The following is a 17,836-nucleotide window of genomic DNA, read 5'->3' on the forward strand; positions in this document are numbered from 1 at the left end:
ATCCATTATCTGAGGCATCTGAGCCTACTATCACTGTAGTTAATGAAGAGTTTAATTGGCAGTTTAAGGGTTGTGCTTTTGCAATCCAATTTTCCGTGTTCTTGGGAACATCTTGGGACCATCATCCAACGAAGCCTGGAGCCCTTCCCGTTGATTTCTCAATTGATGTGAGATGTCTGTGGAAGGAGGTTTCCATCTCTACCATCCCTCTTTCCCACCCCCCTGTCTTCACAGTCATAAATTACCGCAGTTAATTCATGGTGTCTAGCTTCCCCCTGTGAACTGGAAAACAACGCTGCTTGAATCCTGGGACGGTGCTCTGGAGCTGGTAGCGGAGGAGTGCTGGGAGATGTTCGGGCTGTCCTGGAAGGCGATCCTAGCGCTTCTTCCCGCTAATCCCATTAGCTGGCGCTGGCCGCTGTGACAGGGCGCTGGGGAGCCGGGCGCAGGCTGGCCGCGCGCTCTAAGCCATGCACACAATGGGTGGGTGACTTCAAAGAGCCTAAATGTAATTTGCATTTCCAAGCTCTCACAGCCAAGGTCTTCAGGAGGGGATGAAAGTGTCTTTTGTTAAACTTAATGGCAGAGTTGATTAAAAAAGCTCCGATTTTTTCCCTATTAAGGCATAGTCTGATTCCACTGTTAGGCTTTTGGCGTCTGGGAGAAGATGAATTCTGAAAAAAAAAAAAAAAGAACACAAAGAAAGTAACCCGTTGCCTACTGAGCTGTGGTCATACTTAGGGATATTCCAATATCACTTTTCCTAATTTGAGGGCCATATAGTAGCTGTCTTGGGTGGGTACCGGCATGAATAACAAAGAAATTATCAGCAAATTTTCATTAGGCGTCTCCCTTTGCCGGGGCCTCAGCAGAGCCGAGGTGTCTGGCTTTCCATCAAAAGCGTCCCAAATATCTCCAACTGGCTTCTCAAAGCGAGAAAGTAAAAGAGCTGATTCATGGAGCTGGGTGCACGTTTCAGTGCTCACGTATGCAAACCCCTCCTCAAAACATCCATAAAACTATCTGCTGTGTGCCAGCACTTGGCTGTTGGTTATCTGTTCAAAATAAGCAGTGACTGGTCTGGTCTTCAGAGGTTTAGTAATTTCCTTTCTTTGCTTTGTTTGAAGAATATTGGCAAATAATTTCACATCTGGATTTATGTATTAAATGTCTCCTATATTGCATAAAACAAAGCACCTAATGAAAGAAATCTGTCTGTTTAACTCCCGTCTTAGCTTGGGTTCTGTTTTAGCAATAACTGTTACCACACTCATGGAGGATTGAAGAAACATTTCCCATTTCAAGGGTATCAGTGCTGGGAGTGGTTTGATTTTCTATATACGTTTTAAATTCTGTCTCTGCTAGCATGACTCTTCCCGCTATGTTTATCAATATGAAGTACGAGTTTGGATCAGAAAGAGAAAACAGCATGTTAGCCGCTTTAAATAAACATAAATCCTTTTTATCCTTTTTTTTATTTTTCCCCGGGCAGTTTATGTTTTCTCTTCTAATTGAGGCTGGGTATATTCCTGAATATAGCCCTCCCCCTCATGCAAAAATCATTAATTTCATATAACGTTCATGCGTGTTCTGTCTCACCTGAAATGCCACCAACTGTTTTTACCAGGCAGTTTTTTTAAAAAGAAAAAATATTCAAGATCTTGTTGACTATATTGATATTATCCTTATATTCACTTCGGGGTCGTTCGTGAGATAGTGAAAACTACCTGCCGCGGTGTGGGAATCCTTTAAGGTTAGAATCAGCCCGGGCACAAAGCCTGTGCCGTGCCCCCTGCGCTACCTAAAGGCCATGGAATCCCTTATCACAGGCTCTTAATGGAGGGGAAGGCGGCACCGGGGGCTCCTGCGCTGGGTGACCCCCCCCAGAACAAATCGCCGAGTGTGAGACAAACCCCGTGAGCCCCTCGCTTCGGCCTCGGATAATACGGGTGCCAGCTCCCCGTAGTGACGTTTTGTTGCAAAGTCGCATGTGAAATGTTTCACCCTTTTGTGCTTATGATTGATTTCAGGGACGAGTATGAAGAGGATGGGTTTTGCCAGCCCTACAGGGGGATTGCGTGTGCACGATTTATCGGGAATCGCACCATTTATATGGAGTCTTTGCATATGCAAGGTGAAATAGAAAACCAGATTACAGGTGGGTAAAAAATGCGCTTGCTTCTTTCCCACGAAGCTGTCTTTTCCCAAAAAGCTGCCAGAGTTTTATAAACTGCAGCGATGTTTTTATTTCCTCTTTATCCTCTCTTGCTGTGAGCTCCCCACCACAAAGCTCCCCTGGGACTCCTGTGTTGTGCGGTGTCCGTGGAGGGCATCCTCCCAGCAGTGAGGGGCTGAGCGGCCCCCGTCTCTCTGCTGATCCCGCTCCCCCAGAGGAAACTAAACTATGATTTTCCGAGGAGAAGGGGTTGTGTATCTCCAGCTTCTGGGTGCGGCTCAAAGCCAGGCTGCCCTGTGCTGCTGTTGCCCAAGCAGATTTGAAAAGTGAAGGGAGACCAGACTTAATTGATGATTAGGTGGTTGAGATCGTTTTGGAGAGCTGTAGGTACTGGAGGAGGCTGCACCTTTCCCAGAATAAGATAATATATGTGTAAATAAAGGTCATGTTTTCCCTTTAGATTTAGTAAAGAACTGTTTTTCATTGGTTTTGTGGGAGATGCTGTGCTGCTGGGGGTGGGGAATTCAAGCTGGGGCCTCATAAATATCATTATACTTCTCTGGGGTTTTATATTCATTAATCTCAGCCAGATCCTAGCCAGTAATATCGTCTGTATTCAGAATTTCTCTTGCTGTCAGAATATATCAAATCTCTCTTCCCCCTAGAGTGTTCTTCCTTCGCTTTGTAAATGCTGTCAGCATTGCGAAAAAGACTTTTGCATCGCTCACAGGAAAGGCCGATGGTCTCTATGCAGACAACAGTTCACAGTCTTATGTCAATTTTTTTATTTGAAAAGTCGTTTGGAATATTATCAAAGCTGTCACCTTCCACGAAGGTAGTGGTACCCTCGTCCTGCAGGGACTTTGGGTTTTACCTGTTGGGTAAAAGGCATCCAAATGTTATATGACTTTGCAAACCATTATAAATTGTTTTTGGGGAAAAAAAGTATATTTAGGTTTGGGGTTTTGGTAGCATACTTAACATTAATCCCGTGTTGAAAACCAGATGTATTTTCTCTGTCAGCAAAATCGGCGTCGTTAATAACTTTTAATGTAATTAGCGCTCTGTATTTCTGGAAGGCACGTTCATCACCTGAACGTCTGAACAGGATAGTCGCAATGGGAAGTCAGGGTTACACTGGGAAGCCAAGAGCACAGGAATAAAATTCCCTCCGGGTTAAGTAAAATCCTTTTGTATATTTTACAGCTGCCTTCACCATGATTGGCACTTCCAGCCATTTGTCGGATAAATGCTCCCAGTTTGCTATTCCTTCGCTGTGCCATTATGCCTTTCCCTACTGCGATGAGACTTCCGCGGCTCCCAAGCCACGAGACTTGTGCCGCGATGAGTGTGAAATTCTGGAAAATGTCCTGTGTCAGACAGAGTATATTTTTGCGAGATCTAATCCCATGATTCTGATGAGATTAAAGCTGCCCAACTGCGAAGATCTTCCCCAGCCAGATAGCCCCGAAGCTGTCAACTGTATCCGGATTGGGATTCCAATGGCAGATCCCATAAATAAAAGTAAGTGAAAATTGCCTGTTTCTCCGTGCAAAAAAATACCGCTGTGAAAAGGTTGGCTGTAAGGGCTTGTGCATCAGAGCTGGGGCTAGTGCTGGGCTCGCAAAGCTCGCAGACGCCGTGCTTTGGAACCACCCCGCTCCCGCCCTTCTCACCTACTCCGGAGCAGGTAGAAACACAGAAATAATTTTTCAGCCATTTCTTCAGCCACCTGCGGGCTCACGCTAAACGCTGTTTATTGGTTCCAGGTCATTTCTAATTAATATGACGTTTGAAACAATGACAGTGTAAGCATTTGAATGCTGAGGATCATCGGTAGCTTCCGCCTCCCGTGTCCTCCCGCAGCAGCCCCACGAGCTCCATCAAGGCCCTGGGTGCGGTGTAGGGGTCCTTCTCAGGAGCAACGTGTATCGGGGCCGGGGCCGTGCTGTCCCTGCCTCATACAGCCTAATTTTCGGCATCGGCTGAGCTCGCTCTTTGATCAGGCTGGGCTGCAGCCTCCTCACAACCCTTACACATCTGAATAGTCAAATATAAAACGTGGCTCCCACAAATTCTCCACCTTCGTATGAAAATAATGGCCGCAATTCAGGTTCCCACTGTAGTTTTTACTTCTTTTGTGTATCTTATATTAAAAACGCTTGGCATAAGCTGTTTTCATTACAGAAGCATAAGCTTTAAATCCTCCCAGGAATGTGAATGCAAAGCAGGCCCTGCCTTACAGCCGCAGCAAATTGGGAGCCCGTGCTCCCAAACTGGGATTCCCGGCCCCGGGCCAGCAGCGCTGCGCTGGGGCTGGGCGATGCCGGCGGCGCAGGCTCCCGGGGTGCCGCAGCTGTCTGCCTGGCCGCCACCTGCTGCTGCTTTGGATGTTTTATTTTATTTTATAGAATCGTAGAATCACAGAATGGTTCTGGTTGGAAGGGATGTTAAAGCCCACCCAGTGGCACCCCCTGCCCTGGGCAGGGACACCTCCCACCAGCCCAGGTTGCTCCAAGCCCCGTCCAACCTGGCCTTGAACCCCTCCAGGGATGGGGCAGCCACAGCTTCTCTGGGCAACCCATTTTTATTTATTTTATTTTATTTTATTTTATTTTATTTTATTTTATTTTATTTATATTTTTATTATTATTTTACTTTTATTATTTTGTCTTTTATTTTATTGTTTTATATTTTATTTTAATTTTTATATTTTATTATATTTTTGGTTTATATTTTATTTTGCTTTATTTTCCATTTTATTTTATTCTTTTGCTTCATTTATTTTCAGATCACAAATGCTACAACAGCACGGGAGTGGATTACCGGGGGACGGTGAGCGTGACGCGGTCGGGGCGGCAGTGCCAGCCCTGGAACTCGCAGTACCCCCACACCCACACCTTCACCGCCATCAGGTACCCCGAGCTCAACGGCGGCCACTCCTACTGCCGCAACCCCGGGAACCAGAAGGACGCCCCGTGGTGCTTCACTTTAGATGAGAACTTTAAGTCTGAGCTTTGTGACGTCCCGGCATGTGGTAATTACCCCCTTTTTTATGTTTCATGTTGCCACGTCCATACCGCCGTCCTGCGAAACGGGGGAGCTGTGCACAAAGTGTCTTTTTTGAGTCCCTGAGGAGAGAGCAGTAAAAAGGCGAACTGCAGCGTTTGCAGCTAAAGCCGCAGCGTCCGTTCCCCTCTCCCCGAGGAGACCTTCCAGCACTTACTTCCCACCCAGCTGGCAAAGTGGGGGCATGAAAATATTTTCCAGGGGAATACCTGAGCGCTGGCCAGAAGGTGGTGAAGCCGCAGCGTCCCAGGCTTTCCTGGATCGATACGACTCCTTAGTCCCAAATTAAATGGGATCGCAGAAGCTGCGCCGGTGCCGCTGATCCACAGAGTGGTTGTAAAACTGTTCTCCGTTTCGCTTGGTTTATTAAGAGCCATTTTAATTAATGCAAACCTAGCTTAACAGAGCTCGGGCCTTGTTTGAAAAATAGAGACGATTGTGCCAGGTCCTCTTAGCTATATTTTAAGTTTGTGTTTACAGAGCTGCCCTGGCTGCGTTTTGGTTTTGCAAAATGAACAAAAATGGAGTTTCAGCTCTCATTTTATTCCGCTTTTCTGAGACCCAGGGGGCGTGGATGGAAGACCTGAACAAATGGTTCCTAGTTGTTTTATCTGCGTTTAGAAATAACAATATTGATAGCGTGCCAAGAAAAAAATACAGCTATTGACATGGACATTCCAGAAACGTACCCAGAAATGGTCTGGAAATTCACAGTACAAAGTTTCACGCAAAATTTCACGTTGCCTACGAGTTGTCACAGTAACATTACCTTTCCCCTTGGAAAGGAGATACCTTTTGATGTTACTGTTCGATAGCCAGCACCAAATTAAATTATTTCTGGTTATGGTTATGAACATTCCTGCAGCGAGACATGTTCTGAGCCTGCTCCAAAGTCTGTTTCAATTAATGGAAAGATGGGAATCGATGCCAAAATGGGATCTAAATTATGTTCTTACTGAAAGAGTGGATCAGGGGAAAGGCAGACAGTCTGGGCTGTATCATGTGCATCTCAAACCCTCTCTGACATTCATGCATGCTTTGTAGAGTCCTCTATCTCTTTTGCTATTATTTCAGTGCATTTAACTTCAGTTATTTTTCTTGTTAATTAGGCCCAGTGATAGACTCTGACTGCACAGAATCACAGAACGGTGGGGGTTGGAAGGGCCCTCTGGAGATTCTCCAGTCCAACCCCCTGCCAGAGCAGGGTCACCCAGAGCAGGTGGCACAGGAACGCGTCCAGGCGGGTTTGGAATATCTCCAGAGAAGGAGACTCCACAACCTGGTCCAGTGCTCTGCCACCCTCAAAGTAAAGAAGTTTTTCCTCATGTTCAGATGGAATTTCCCGTGTTCCAGTTTGTGCCCGTTGCCCCTTGTCCTGTCCCCGGGCACCGCTGAGAAGAGCCTGGCCCCATCCTCTTGCCCCCCGCCCTTTAGCTCTCGCTGAGCATCGATGAGGTCCCCTCTCATCCTGCTCTTCTCCAGCGGAACAGCCCCAGGGCTCAGCCTTTCCTCAGCAGAGAGGTGCTCAGTCCCTCGATCATCTCTGTAGCCTCCGCTGGACTCTCTCCAGTAGTTCCTTGACTTTCTTAAACTGGGGAGCCCAGGACTGGATGCAGTACACAGGAATCGTTCAGTGTATATAAACTGTTCTGAAGATCTTTTTCAGCCCTTCAGCACAAAAATTGGGACCTAAGTTGCAGTCAGCAGGACTCCCCTTCGTGTACTGTTGGCTCTTGGCTCTTGGCTCTCCACCCCGGGAGCTGCAGGTGCCTGGGCTGCTCCGGGTGAGGAGACGTGGCTCAGCCCGCGGGCGTTTGGGCAAGCTCAGGGGTCTCTGCATGTCCACCAGCTCCAGCGATGCTGCTGAGCTTTCTGTACCCCACTGCACAACCTTTTGGCCATGTGCATTTTGTGTTTTACACAACTTTGGGATAATTGGGTAATTAGGAGTTGATGGAGGGTGGGGGGCTGCTTGCCAGGGCCCCTCTAGATGGGCTCTGAGATCCCACGACTGGCTCAGTCTTTTGATCTGAAACAGCTGAAAGCAGGACGCTTTTGGACGTGTTGCAAAAGTCTCTGATTTGAACGTTTTACTAGATAATAAATGAGATAGGTTGGCTGGTTTGAAGAATTCCCGACAAGGGTTTTAATTACCCCTCACCACTGCCTTAAATGGTACTCGCTGTACAGCCGGCTTATATGGCGTTATTATTCTAAATACAGACAAATAGAGCTGTATCAGGTGAGTAGTAATTTAAGTGTTAAATGCTAATCTGCATATTAAAACCAAAATACCATGTGGGTCTGGCATTCTGCTGGTTTTGCACTGGCTGAAAGAGCCACTTCAGGCACATTTTAATAAGTATTGTGCATTCTGCCTCACCAGGACATGCCTAGATGGAAAATGGATTTAATTAGGGTGGCTCCCAAGAAACCTGTTAACCTAATGATGCTTCACGGCAGGGGCTGCTACTTAATAAGAATAATAATTCCCTTTGACTGGAATAGCTCAGGTGATGAACTGGTGCCCAGGTCTCCCTCTGCCTCGTGCTGGTGCTTTCTTTTTCTCTCTTCAACTGTGTCTTTCACTTGTCTCACAAGCTGCAATAGATCCGTTTCATAAAAGTTTGCCGACCCGAATATAGGAAGATGTGAAACATGGAGTAATTCGAGCATGAAGCTTAGCAAAGATGAACATAAGAAGGTTTTGAAGGGGAGGCAAAAGGCCGGGATTGTGTGTCCGTGCAAAGAGGGCAGCAGCTCATGAAGGGAACCCGGGGTGGGTGCAGGCTGTAGAGCTGGACGTTCGCTGAGGACAGGGGGAGGGCACACACCGCCCTTCTGCTGGGCACAGGGAGACTGTACCGACACCGAGCTTCGGTCCTCTCTTGTTTCTCAAAGCCCGGAGAAATACTTGCGCTACCTCTCCTCTCAATTAAAAACCAGATGGCACAACTTGATCTAAAAAGAATGGTCAAAAAGGAGCGTGGGGGGAGCGGGACAGCGCGAGCCTGTAAGAGGAGAGGGGGTTATGCGAAGTGACATCCAGAACCATTTGAACTTTGCCTCTGTCACAATTTGAGTCCAACCCAAGCTTCAGATCAAGTTCATGTATAATCAACTGCATAAAAGATATCTGTGTGGGCCGCTAAGCACTTCTACAAATCCAGCCTGGAAAACACAGACAAACAAACTGAAATGACCCTGTAGGAATAATAAAACATTCCCCGTTCTGCCAGAATCTGCTAAGCCTGGTGCTGCCGCAGACATTTACCGTCTCCCTCGGAAACAACCAGGCTACGGCCACCAGTCCTGCAGCTCAAGGTGATCTTTAAAGTTCTGCTAAGCAACGTGCCCTGTGTCACCAGAGCCAGCTGGAGGGAGCTGAGCATCCGATGGCCCGGCTGTCCCTTGCTGGGCACTGGTAGAAGAGGGTTTCATCTTTCTAAAATTAATCACTCGCTCCCTAGCTGCATGCAGAGGCAGCAAATGTTGCAGCTATGTTAAATAAACCAGCTTCCCAACCTCTTCCGGATCCTTCTTTGTTATCCACACTCTGGCTTTCCTTTCAGCTCTTGTTGCTGTGTCCTTTGGGCCAGCATTTGCCGCCCTGCGCGGATGACACGCTAGTAGTGTGTAGTTGGTAGAGGGATGGGTTTTCCCATCAGCCCCTTAATCCTATGAAGACCAAGTCCTCAGGATGTAAGATTTTTTTAAGATTATGCTACAGCTTTTGTCTACGTTCAGACTTTTTGGACTCCTTTCCTGACTTCCTGGGATAAAACCCAGGACTATTCTCTCTATTTCTTTCCATTTCCATGCATTGCCTCCCGTTTCCCAGTTGTTCTCCGTTTCTTCGGCTCTAGAGTCCTGCTCCTGCACCTAAAACTAACTAGAAAATAAGTTGTCAGCTGCACATGTTGTTTGTTCCAGTGCCCTGGGTGGCCACACAAATGCTTTGGCCAATGCTAGGAGACGTTGAGAACAGGAGGCTGGAAATAAATAAGGGATAAAACTATCCTTTTTAGTGGCTCCTCACTTTTCTGTTGGAATAAGGAAACTATGGCACCAAAACCTAACGTACGTATTAAAATAAGGAGTCCATAATCCCATCAGAGCCTTTCTTCCATAAGCTGGTTTACAAATTAACCTTGCTGTGGAGCTGCATTGCTCCGTTACTTCATTTCACCCCCTGCAAGAGCCACCTCGCAGGGTTCAGCCGTTTCAGGGCCAGGACCAGGTTTGAACTGACCTGCTGCAGGGAGACTGCTCCTGGCCGTTCTGTCTTCTTATAGAAATGGTACTCAGCAAAGTTAATTGCTCTGTTAATTTTAAGGAAATAAAACATCATCCGAGGTGGTTTGCGGTAGTATTACCTGGATGTTTTATTTCTCTTAACACTTCTAGTTGACCCAGGGAGGTATTTGACTCTGTGGGATACTTCATTCGTTGTTTTGTTGTTTGTTTGTTTTTCTGAACCAGATTATAAGGATTCCAAGGAAAAGAATAAAATGGAAATCCTGTATATCCTGGTGCCAAGCGTTACTATTCCCCTGGCCATAGCCTTGCTCTTCTTCTTCATCTGCATCTGTCGCAACAATCAGAAGTCTTCCTCCCCTCCCGTTCAAAGGCAGCCTAAGCACGTAAGAGGACAAAATGTGGAGATGTCAATGCTCAACGCCTACAAACCAAAGGTAATTCCTCGCTTCTGCTGCCACATTTGCTCTTTCTAAAGGCAGGGAGTGAAATGCTTTGATCAACTCAGCCCTGAAATATTAAACTGATTTGAACTTGCAGTTTCTGTTGGTGCCTTTAGCTGTAATTTTTGTAAGGACTCTTACCAGCAGCATAGCAAGTGGGCTGGACGTGTCTGTGGCGGTAATTCCTGTGTGTCTGTGTATCTGGATAAATAGGAGCTGGAGGTTTTTTGTAATAAAGCAAGCAACCCCTTACTGAAGCATCTCTAAATTGCCTCATTTAAGTCAGAAAGCAGTGCAGATAAAGACGTGATTCAGCATTTTCTCGAGAGAGTATGTTTCACGGGTCTGCTGTAGTCCTGTGTCATCTTTCACTCAGCTGAAATCGCTTTGGAAAGATTTGTTCCGCGCTTTTTCAGGCCCACCCATTCTCTCCGTTAAAAAGAGAAATTACCGAAGCAGAGCCTGCAGTTCTGGCCAGCGCAGCTGATGCACAGCGCCTCTTGTTGCTGCTATTGCTTTGCTTCGCTGTGGTCCCAGCTTCATGAGCGTTTTTTAAAACCATTTAAGATTTAAGCGTGATTAACCTTGAGCTCCGTGTTTACTGGCAGGGCAGCCGGTTTGCAGACCTGCGTGGATCAGCCACCTCAGGGCTGTAACTGCCTCCTGCCGCCTACGGGCAGAATAATGCCCTGGAAAAGAGTATTTGCCTGTTTTTTTACACCATGCCAATTCTCTTCAACAACTTGATGGAGATTGTTCTTTTGAAGCATTTCAGAGTGAAAATCGATACCTACAAGTAATTAGAATAGAAAGTGTGTAGACCGTGGTATGTGAAACAGTCAGGCGTGCCTTTGGGTAAGCTGTTATTTTTGTTCGAAGATGACATAGCAAAATGAATCCAAATTCGGATTGTGTTGGGTTGCAGCAATGTGACCTCTAACCTTCAAATATTGCTGCCGTAGGTATCCTTTCAGCAGAGCATCCTTTCCTCAGCATCAGGAAAGCTCACGCTTGTACTTGAGGAGCTGTGTTCTCCATCTCTGAATAAACCCTGGAGTAGTTTTCTTCTTAAGTTCAATAAAGCAGCTGTGGGATACCGCTACTGCTTGATCTCAAATGTCAAGTTGATAGAATTGGGTTATAAAGAGTTAACTGTGGCAGCCTAGAGAAAATAACTGAAGTCGCTGTATCCCCTGAGACACAGGGAGTGCAGGGATGGATGGAGCTGTGCCGCCCAGGTACCAGGTCCTCTTTCGGGATCTATGGAGCCGCCATCAGACACAGACACAGACACAGAAGGAGGAAAATTCCAGCTCCGCACCAGCTCACCGAAAGAGCAGGAGACTCCTTTTAAGTCAGCGATAAAAGTAAACCCACCGTGTGGCTCTGCAGGAAAATGCGGTGCTGCTTTCGCCCGTTAGCAATACGAACTGCATACAGAGATGTTTCGACAGGGCGTAACGCTAACATGAGAATTCCTGTTTTACATAGTGTTGCAGGCACTGGGTGCTGGTGCCGTGGTGCCAGCAGGACTGTTGTGCGGGGTGTCTGTCTGGGGGGGCCTGTCAGAGATTGGTCTGTTGTTATATTTTAACTCCTCAGTCCCACGCACGCTGGCCCAGTGAATTTATCTTGATTTTCCCTTGAAGTTCTTACTTTCAACTTTCCTGTAAAGCTTAGAATAGCTGTATATCAAAATGTTGGTAACAGTACAAAAAGTATTTAATTAAGTGTCAAAACTACATCTTGCATCCAACCTCCATGGAATATTTTGTTAAATTTGGATTTGTTTCTTGGTCCCCGTTCTACTAGATATTTGGGGTACAATCCGGGCTAAACTTAAGATAACGGGAACATCAGCATCGTTTTAATGAGGTCACAGTTTCCACTGCCACCTTACGCGCACAGCACAGGAAAGCAACTTGCCCAGAAATGTTTGCAAATATAGACCTCACTGTTTTCTTTTTATGTTCAAAGTCATCTGCTGCAAAAAGCTTTCCGTCTTATTTATGCTAATTCTGTATTTTCCCACTTGGAAACCCAGCTCGCCCTGTCTCAAATGTTTTGATTGCCTTTCAAACAAAATTGTAAAAGAAAGGAAGTAGAATCCTATTTTTAAATACTGTATCCAGTATTAATGTCAGCTTTGGGTAAAAACACGCTCCGGCCTCAAGCTCCGGCTGAGGTAGACGTGTGTTTGCTCGTCCAAATAAAAACATTGGCGTTTCATCCAAAAGCCTGTTTCAGTTTTAGGGGATTTTAATTGCTTGCAAAAAATACAATAAACTAAGCTGACCTCGTCATTCACCTAATGGAAGGAGCCGATACAGAGATAGAGGCGGTGGGCTTCACTCTCGCTGCTCTCCCTTTGTACTCCGTTTACTTTGGCGTGCTGCCTCATCTGTATTTTACACTTCTTTACATTTTGTACACCCATGTATGACAAATACTTGTCAAACAAAAACTAAGCAGATTTATAACCGCTTAACTTGAAATGAGCCCTTCCTGCCAAAACTTTATGACTTCATTTTCTTTCATAGTTTTCCACTATGTTGGTTCAAACAGACAAACCCAGCCCCAGGTCAGACAGAGGTCATTTCACTTTCATTACTAAAATATAATTTACAATATGCCAGACCTAAACAAGTTTTAGCCTAAAGGATTTGTATAATATAAACCATCTGTTCCTCAACAATATAGCTAATTTCCTGCCATCACCGTACAGTCTACTGGCTGCCTGCTTAAATGGCATCATTATTGTTGTTGTTATTATTATTATTATTATTATTGTTATTGTTATTGTGGTCTTTCTCTAAAAGTTGTAAGGGGTCAATACGATTAGCATTCATTCATTCTAATATGTCATTTTTAAAATCATTTCCTAGAATGTCAGTTCTTTTCCTATATTGCCACCATAAAGCTGCCGTTACATTATTTCAGGAATGCAAATGCTAATGTGTACACTAGTTCACAAAACATAGATCCCAAACTCGTTAGCTTTAAATTACTACCTATGGCTATACTGAGGACCCTGAAGGAGTGGGTTTGGGTGTAGGTGGTACAAGCACAGGTGCAAGTTAATGTCTGAAAATAATACAACTTCTTTACGGCCTATGAGTGAATATGCAAGAATAAGAAGAGTTTTTAAAAAGTTTGCCTTTCTTCTTCGACAACTGTCTCATTTTTCCGTCTGACTCTGTGCTACATGTTTCAGGACCGAACGTTGAGTCAAGCGTGAGCAGAAATAGTCTGTACTGTACATTGAAGGGTTAACAGCAAAGTCGAGGAAGAACTGGCTAAAAGGACATAGTTTAAAAAAAACCAGTTTTCTGGCCCAGAAAACGCTTCAGTGTGTACTGACTTAAAGTGCGTGAATTGCCTCAATTCCTGAAATTATTCAATTTTAGGTATATAAATGCCCAAGCCCAAATATCTAAATGCCCTTGCTGAAATGCTGATGGTTCCTGCATATATTTAGGTCTAATATTTACTACTTGTATCTGATCTTGTGGAGCAGGTAAAAAGTAATTCTAAAGTTAGTTCTGGAGCAGGGTGCACAGAGATTAGGGGGCACCCAGCCCCGAGTTGCCGATGTTGGGTTGCTCGTGTCGCTCAGGCTGTACCTGGCCTGGTGCCGGTTCCATCGCAGCAGTGCCCACGCCTCGCGGGGCTGAGCAGATCATTGCCAAAACGGTACGTGGCCCGGGAGCTCCTGCGTCCATCTGCTTGGCTGTCAGACATCCTGTGCGAAAGGGACTTTTTCTTAAAAATATGTTTTCACGCCTATTTTTCTGACACGTTTTTGCTGTCCTTTTTTATAACAGAGTAAGGCTAAGGAGTTGCCTCTGTCTGCTGTTCGTTTCATGGAAGAACTGGGTGAATGTGCTTTCGGCAAGATCTACAAGGGACATCTCTACCTTCCAGGCATGGACCACGCTCAGCTCGTTGCTATCAAGACGCTGAAAGACTTTAACAACCCCCAGCAGTGGGCAGAGTTCCAGCAAGAAGCGTCTCTCATGGCCGAGCTCCATCACCCTAACATCGTTTGCCTCTTAGGTGTTGTGACCCAGGAACAACCTGTCTGCATGCTCTTCGAGTACATGAACCAAGGAGACCTCCACGAGTTTCTCATCATGCGCTCGCCGCATTCAGACGTTGGGTGCAGCAGCGATGAGGATGGGACTGTAAAATCCAGCCTGGACCATGGGGATTTCCTGCATATTGCAGTCCAGATTGCAGCAGGGATGGAGTACTTATCAAGTCATTTTTTTGTCCATAAAGATCTCGCAGCTCGTAACATTTTAATTGGAGAACAACTTCATGTGAAAATTTCAGACCTTGGACTCTCGAGAGAAATCTACTCGGCAGATTATTACAGAGTTCAAAACAAGTCTCTCTTGCCAATCCGCTGGATGCCACCGGAGGCAATTATGTATGGCAAGTTCTCTTCCGATTCAGATATTTGGTCATTTGGTGTTGTTTTATGGGAAATATTCAGCTTTGGACTTCAACCCTATTATGGATTTAGTAATCAAGAAGTCATAGAGATGATCAGGAAAAGACAACTGCTGCCGTGCTCTGAAGACTGTCCTCCCAGAATGTATAGCCTGATGACAGAGTGCTGGCACGATCTGCCATCCCGGAGGCCACGATTTAAAGAAATCCATGCCAGGCTGCGCTCATGGGAGGGTCTGTCAAGTCACACTAGTTCTACTACCCCCTCTGGTGGGAATGCCACCACTCAAACGACTTCCCTCAGCGCAAGTCCGGTCAGTAATCTCAGTAACCCCAGGTACCCCAACTACATGTTTCCAGCACAAGGTATACCCCAAGGCCAGATCGCCGGGTTCATCGGACCACCAATACCTCAAAACCAGCGGTACATCCCCATCAATGGGTATCCGATTCCACCAGGATACGCTGCTTTCCCAGCCGCCCACTACCAGCCGCAAGGTCCACCCAGGGTGATCCAGCACTGTCCTCCACCGAAGAGTCGTTCTCCCAGCAGCGCCAGTGGATCGACTAGCACAGGTCACGTCACTAGTTTGCCGTCTTCGGGATCCAACCAGGAAGCAAATATTCCTTTGCTATCTCATATGTCAATTCCTAGTCATCCGGGGGGCATCGGTATTACAGTTTTTGGAAATAAAACTCAAAAACCGTACAAAATTGACTCAAAGCAGTCTTCCCTATTAGGAGACTCCAGCATCCATGGACCGAACGAATCTATGATTTCAGCTGAATTGTAAATAAGCGAGGCCTTTGTAAATATAACTATTTACGATACAAACTAGAAAGTCGTAGCAAAGATTTATATTCAAATATTTTATTAAAAATTCTTCTGGTTGTTTAACAGACATTGCAGCAAGTATCTTCTGTGAAGTTTAACTGCTTAACAGGATGGGCAGGCTCAACTAGACAAAGATCGTTGTGGTATGAATACTCAGCTTCGTCAACGGACGCGTCGTTTCTTTAAGCGCCACCGACAATTCAAAACCGGGAAGGGGGATTTTTTTTTTTTTTTTAAATAAAAACATTTTCTCATACGCTTTTTCACAGCTTTTTAAACCTCTGATGTGGTTTAAATCACAGAAACTTTTTTATACTGAAAACATATTTTAATATTTGTCTCTTTTTTTAGGAGATGCAAATATTCGGAGATCCTACTGGTTGTGCAATTTCAGTTCCAATAGCTAGTAAAAATATTTGTAAATTTTGCAGTCAAGGATTATGTTTCAAATATGTGATCTGAGAGCGGAATAAATTACTTCAGGTAGGATTTTGATCTTTCGTTACGTTGGGAATCTGAGTCCAGATTCAGACCCCAAAAAAAGTCATTTATATGACAGCCCAATAGCTTGAGTTACCAACTTGCAGGCTACAAAAATCATCTGCCATTGGCTGCTAAAGATGGCTGGAGTTCTAAGAAATTGCCTTAAAGGAAATGAGATTAAAGTGTTTTAAGTTCAGAACCTGAATCGACTTACTCAAAGATAACATTTCATAATCTAGTAGTTAAAGCAGAAATTTTATATCCTTTTGTTGCTATGCAACTGTTTAATGGAAAGGCTCCAAACTGCAATTTTATATGTGACAATCAGTTTTCCCAGGAATATTTATTGTTTCAGATCAATGTGTAATTTCAGTGACTATGACTCCAGTAGCCCCGAAGAAAGGGAAATTCACATTCCATCAGGCAGCAAATCCATTGATAGCAATTTTGTCTATCAATTCTAATAATGTGAATTAGTGTTAACTTTCAACTTAGAAATAAGGCATTTGTATAATTACTAAAAATTCATTCAGGTATAAGCAATCTAGATTTTTCATTTGAAACCACTTTAATGCGTTACAAAAGTGCTGTGTACGTGACAGTTTTTCACAGACTCTTTTTTGTACTGAATAGTATTTTTATTGTACACGGAACGAAAACAATCTTTTGCTCGGTTGACAATGTTGTATAATATGACTTTATTTTTATCTTTTTGCACAAAAGTGTGATGATGTTTTGTACAGCAGAAGTGAAAATACATCTCTGCATTTTATATCTTGGTCTGTTTCTTTTTATTTTTAACCTGATGTAGATGTTCTTGAAATATATTATGGTGATATTCAGCCACTACCTTATACAAATATTTTTCTTTGTTTTCACTGCATGCGTTTAATCACTGTATTACTTGATGATTGATTTATTAATTATGGGCATTTCAATTAGGCAAGCATGAAAATGTAATAACAAAGGCTATTTTATAATTAAGATATGTGCATTTTTGTATTTCACATGCCAGAGATGATATTAAACACTGATTATTTTATGCTGCTGTTTATTAAAACATTGTTTTAACATAAACATATCGGCATTTCCTCCATCTTGGTGTAAGATATTTGAAAAGTTTCGGATTTAAGAGAGCTAAAATCTGCTGACTCGGAGTAGGGAGCCTGCTGACATGCTCGCTCGAATGGGCCATGAGAGGTTTGCGAATAATATTTGCAGGCAGATTACTGAGGGGTAACGTGCAGAGGCTTACGTGAATATTTGACTGTGCAAATATTTGCAGGGCACACCAAAGAAGCGGGATGCCATAACTGCCCCGGGAGAACGAGGATGCAGCCTTGGCTGAGATCGCATCGGTGCCGCTCAGCCCCGCACCGAGGGCCAGCGTCGCCCTTTCTGCCCCTCGCTGAAAGTTCCGTGTCCTGCTCCATCGTCTGAGCTTTCGCGGTACCTTGTGCTCCTGCAGCATCCGGAGCTGCCAGGCTTCCTCACCAGCGCGCAGGCCTCTACTTGCAGATTAAGAACAATCAGTAATTATATAGTAAGGATTTTTGTGAATTCTGAGGTACTTTATGAGCCTGAAATGTCAGCTTCCATCTGGATTGAATTTACATCTGGGTCAGTAATGAAAACATGTTACATGTTAGGTAAAATTTAGTTTTGACTGAAGATGCAGACAATGATTACATCTTATTAACTTCTATATTTGTGTCAGGTTACCAGACTCGAATGCTAAAAAATTACTTTTGAGCAGAGGTGTTTTACAGGAACGGATGAGATGTTTTTCCCTGATCCCTCGCTATTACCGTAACCAGAGGCGAGGGAATTGCTCTTCCTCACTTCACACGTATAAACAGCTTTGCCGTGCTCGCTTGGCATCTTGTTCAACAGCCAGCAGCTGTGGTGTTGTCCTTGATCCATCTTTTCTCTCATCTACTCCTGCATACTTTTTTGAGTGCGTGCATCAGTGCAAACGATTCTTTTGCATCTTAAGCATCAAACGCACTGAGGAGGAAGAAGCCTTCGCCTCCCCCCCCCATTTTTCCCATGGGATTTCTTAGCTTGTGCCATTAAGGGCTTGAAATTTCAACAGTGCCGGTTTAAAGGCAGTCTGCC

At 44.7% G+C, this 17,836-nt stretch overlaps 1 protein-coding gene across 1 annotated transcript in view; it reads left to right on the forward strand.

Annotated features, from left to right (window-relative positions):
• The window catches only part of ROR1 (receptor tyrosine kinase like orphan receptor 1), a 174,539-nt gene extending 157,755 nt beyond the window's left edge, over positions 1-16,784 (forward strand). Inside the window, exons 5-9 of the mRNA XM_054212436.1 lie at positions 2,031-2,158; positions 3,383-3,700; positions 4,968-5,213; positions 9,728-9,939; positions 13,770-16,784. Coding sequence (XP_054068411.1) covers positions 2,031-2,158; positions 3,383-3,700; positions 4,968-5,213; positions 9,728-9,939; positions 13,770-15,194 — 2,329 coding nt within the window. The 3' untranslated portion in view covers positions 15,195-16,784. The remainder of the gene's footprint in view (positions 1-2,030; positions 2,159-3,382; positions 3,701-4,967; positions 5,214-9,727; positions 9,940-13,769) is intronic.
• Positions 16,785-17,836: the final 1,052 nt, after the last annotated feature.

This window comes from Rissa tridactyla, chromosome 8 (genome assembly GCF_028500815.1).
Source record: "Rissa tridactyla isolate bRisTri1 chromosome 8, bRisTri1.patW.cur.20221130, whole genome shotgun sequence".
Lineage (NCBI taxonomy): Eukaryota > Metazoa > Chordata > Aves > Charadriiformes > Laridae > Rissa > Rissa tridactyla.